The sequence below is a fragment of the Setaria viridis genome, chromosome 5 (genome assembly GCF_005286985.2).
Source record: "Setaria viridis chromosome 5, Setaria_viridis_v4.0, whole genome shotgun sequence".
In the NCBI taxonomy this organism is placed as follows: Eukaryota; Viridiplantae; Streptophyta; class Magnoliopsida; order Poales; family Poaceae; genus Setaria; species Setaria viridis.
In genome coordinates, this window is record NC_048267.2 from 24,326,746 (window position 1) to 24,331,173 (window position 4,428).

General features: G+C 46.9%; 1 protein-coding gene across 1 annotated transcript; it reads left to right on the top strand.

The window, feature by feature from the left end:
• Positions 1 to 2,588: 2,588 nt before the first annotated feature.
• Positions 2,589 to 3,927, top strand: LOC117855583 (probable glutathione S-transferase GSTU6). The gene is made up of 2 exons (XM_034737965.2): positions 2,589 to 3,127; positions 3,231 to 3,927. The coding sequence occupies exons 1-2, from the start codon at positions 2,798 to 2,800 to the stop codon at positions 3,630 to 3,632; spliced, it is 732 nt and encodes a 243-aa protein (XP_034593856.1). The 5' UTR covers positions 2,589 to 2,797; the 3' UTR covers positions 3,633 to 3,927.
• Positions 3,928 to 4,428: the final 501 nt, after the last annotated feature.

A 4,428-nucleotide genomic window follows, 5' to 3' on the forward strand; every position in this document is an offset into this window, starting at 1 on the left:
GAGGGAAGGGCGGAAACGGCGGCGTCGAGCCGGCGAGGAGCAACGGATGGCGCCCTGGAGGAGAAATGAGGCTTCGGACCGGGCGAGCGGCGCATGGTGGAGTGGTGGGGGGTTTTCTGCAAAGTCGCGTGCTGGCGGTTTTATGCAAAATCGACGCGAAATCCAAATCTTCTCTTCTAGTGTTGAAATATTTAGTATAAGGGTTCAAACGAAAAATAAACGAGCGTGTGTACTGTTCATGAGGGCCTCCCTGGACCACGTTTGGATTTCCGAAAAGATAGAGGGTCTTTCTCCAAAATTCCACGTGTCTGCTTGCTTCTGGACGGCCAGTCTCGACGATCGGAGGGTTGCAAAATTGGGGCGACGTGGCCCAGTCCCACGGGCGCGGCAGGATATACGGATGGGAGTCCTTTTTTTTCCCTTTTTTTTAACTTTTTCTCGTGTAGCTTCAGCTGCATACAAAACCTCTACATTTAGACTCCGTTTGGTAGGGCTTCTCAAAGTGCTTCTCCACCGATTTTTAGTGAAGCCCTACCAAAGGGTCAATTTCAAAACGGCTTCACCACCAAAGCCGGGGAGAAGCTGCAAAACAGCTTACACTAGAGAGAGGAGAAGCCGAAAAAAGTGGCTTCACCAACTTCTCCTCTCTCTCCAAGCATTAAGTGATCATAAAATTACATATATTGCCATTGAGAAGCCGTTTTACCAAACATTTTGCAAAACGGCTTCAACTTGACTAAAAAAACCACTCCACCGAAGAAGCCGAAGCCGAAGCCGTTTTATAAAAAACCGAAGCTCTACCAAACGAGACCTACTGAGTCACTGCTGATGTGGACCCCATCCTTCAACATTGGTTGATTCGTTCAGTTAGAGTACTATCTGATTTGCCTCATGCATAAAATTACTTTAACTGTGGTATAACGTTCCTTGCTTCAATTCCTATGGTTGGTTTAGCCTAGCAACCTCTGTCCTACCCTTTTCCTCAGACCCTTTCTGCCTATTTGGCTCCTCAGATTAGGATGTAGGAATTTTAGTTTTAGAACTAAAATAACAAAAAAAGAAAATCGAAGAAGTACCATTAGCAAGCAGTCAGTCACTGCAATGGGGCGTGCATATGCTGCTGAACTTGGCAGTTTCAGTCTTCCAGAGATAGTGTGATCCCTGTTTCGCATTATCAAGGTTCTAACTACTTTTAGTAAAACCGTATCTATAGGTCGTTAATGAACATTGGAGTTGTAAGTTGCTTTTCTCTTTGGACCAAGTAAGTACCATGCTGATGGCTTGATCATAATCCGAAGCCTGAACCCTAAAAATGATACATTGCATACAAAATTGCTAAACATTAAGAGTTTATTTGTACAGGGTATAGGTTATGAGGCTATGAATTATATATTGTAAATAGTTGGGCTATTTGATCTACAGTCCCTCCATACCAAAAAATAGCTACATTTAGCTGTTTCAAAAGTCAAATCTTTTTAACATTGTCCAACAATACCTCTAAAAATAATTTATTTCAAATAAAAAAGTTACATATTATAATAGTTGGTTTCATGATAAATCTACTAACATTATGTTTATGCTATTAGTCTCTATGATTATTTCTCTATTCGCAGTCAAAGTTGAAAAATGTTTGACTTTGAAAAAATCTAAATGTAGCTATATTCTGGGATGGAGGGAGTAGGCTATAAGACAATTGGAGGGTTGGTTGTATGAATCTGATAAGATGACATGCAAATAGTTCAATTTGGTAGCGTGTGGATTCGATGAAAAACATTTGAATATTTAGGGTTGATTAAAATCTTCTTGAGATTCAAATGAAAACAACATGATTACTACTTAGGAATACTGCAATTTGGCAGTAGCAACACACGGGCATGCAGTCAACACACTAAATGGGGACAATTTTTATTGGAGTTGACAAGGAGGATGAAAATTTGGTATAAGAAAAATTTAGGTGCATATAGGCATATAGCTTGTCCTTAATGTATTTAGAATCTAAACACTACTCCCTTCATCCCAAATTACTATTCATTTTAGTTTTTATGTCTAAATATATAGCAAAAGTTATGTATTTACTAGTAAAATGCATGTGCGGCACGCACATGTTTAAAAAAAACATGATTTACATTTTACTTTTTCATAAAACAGACTACTGATATATTTATTTAATCAGCATAAATAGCAAAGCCATAGAAATTATCTAAACATATTATTAAATAAAGGTTTAAACTACTTAAATTGCCTATTCAGCAGGATGAAAGTACCATGATCGCTTTTTGAAAACAAAGTGTAGACAAAAAACATGTGAATGCTTCTTACTTTTCTCTTTACTCCTCTCCACCTCCTTCCCTGCTTCTACCTTTTAACCCTGTCATTCCACCCTAATCATATCGTCTCTTAATTAATTTTGACCAGAGCCAGCAACATAGTCCTAAGGGAAAAGTTTTAATAAGTCATAGGAAGCTTGGTTTGGACGAAACCTTGGACCTCGCCGGAGCTGGAGCTGTCAGCGGCAGCAGCGAGATCAAGGCGCTCCTCTGCGTGATGTTACACATCGACTGGACTAGGAGACGCGTGGCGCAAAGACTAATCAACTCGATCAGCCAGCATCCTAGGACGCCAATAGCCAAAGCCAATCCAATTATCAAAACTTAAATAATCACTTCCAGGTTCCGGCCAGGCTCCGTGCATTTGATCGGCTCTTAGTTTTGACCGGAGCAGAGCCTGCCAGAGGCAACACTATTCCCTGGAGTTGAAGCCAAGAAAAGCTTTGGTTCGGCTGGCCTGCGGGGACAACATGGATGCTGCCGGAGCTCGCGAGCTCAAGGTGCTGGGCGCGTGGGCGAGCCCCTTCGTGCTGCGGGTGCGCGTGGCGCTGCACCTCAAGGGCCTGGACTACGAGTACGTGGAGGAGGACCTGACCAACAAGAGCGAGCTGCTCCTCGCCTCCAACCCCGTCCACGAGAAGGTCCCCGTCCTCCTCCACGCAGGCAAGCCGGTGTGCGAGTCCATGCTCATCGTGGAGTACCTCGACGAGGCCTTCGCCGGAGCCAGCCCGCCGCTCCTACCCGCCGATCCCCACGGCCGCGCCGCCGCCCGATTCTGGGCCGCCTACGTTGACGGCGAGGTAAGGACCGGATGCTTTTGTCTTGGCCCTGAATCTGATGGGTGATAAGGCCTCGATTCGCCATGACCCTGAGACCTTACGGTCACCGCACGCGTGCGTGCAGCTGCTGAGCTCGTGGCTGGCGATCCACGCGGCGGGGACGGAGGACGACAAGGCGGCGGCGGTGGCGCGGACCCTCGCGGCGGTGGACGCCCTGGAAGGCGCGCTCGCGGACGCGGAGCAGCGCTCGGGGTGCGAGGGGTGGTTCGGCGGCGAAGGCGTCGGGTTCGTGGACCTCGCGCTCGGCGGGTTCGTGCCGGCGATACAGGCGTCGGAGCCGACGACCGGGCTGAGGATCGTGGACCCCGCAAGGACGCCGCGGCTGGCAGCGTGGGTGGACCGGTTCCGCGCGCTCCACGCGGCCCGGGCGGCCATGCCGCCGATCGACCGCCTCGTCGAGATGGGAAAGAAGAGGCTCACGGAAGCGCACGCCGCGGCGGCGGGGGCGCCGGAGGCAAGCAAATGAGCGTGGCATGCCTCGCGCGCTCACGAGCACTGAGGCTCTGAGCTACGTGCTTATTTTCCGATTCTGTTTTGCCGAGAAATAAAGCAAGATTGGCTACTTGAGATGTGAGGTTTAGCTTGCTGCACCGTGCAGTGAACCATTCAGTATTTTAGCTACGGTTTTGTTGTAAAAATATAAGATAGTATTTGGTTCGCGCTAAGGTAACGTAAACGCAAAGGGAATCAGATTACAGTGTATTTAGTGGTGGAATGAGTGATTACCCTCTTTGTTTGGTTATACTTTGGTAACGTAATCAGATTACGGTGTGGGTGTTGTATCTGATTACAGTGGGGGAGGAGGGGTAACAAGCTTGTATATATATTATTTAGATAGGGATTAGATTACAGTGTAAATTGATTACAAACCACCGCAACCAAACATACGTAATAGGATTCATTACCTTCAGTAATCAGATTACGTTACATTTGAGCCAACTAAACACCACCTAAGTTGTGGCACAACCAATCATCGTGTGGAATAAAAATGCTAGGGATTTGTTTTCACAATCCGATTTGTTGCTCTCCGGCGGTCCGGCTACAGAAGCAACTTCCAAAACAGGTTTCAGTTCTCCAAACAGAGCACTCCAAGAGTCCTAGTTCTCCATTCTAGCCCCCTTTGGTAGGGCTTCGGCTGCAGCTTCTCCATCAGCAGAAGTCGAAGCTCTACCAAACGGTAGGAGGGCAAACGGCTATTCCAGAAGCCCCTGAAAATGTGCTAAGAGGAGCCAGAAGGAAGTGCGGGAGCGAAAAAAATGGCT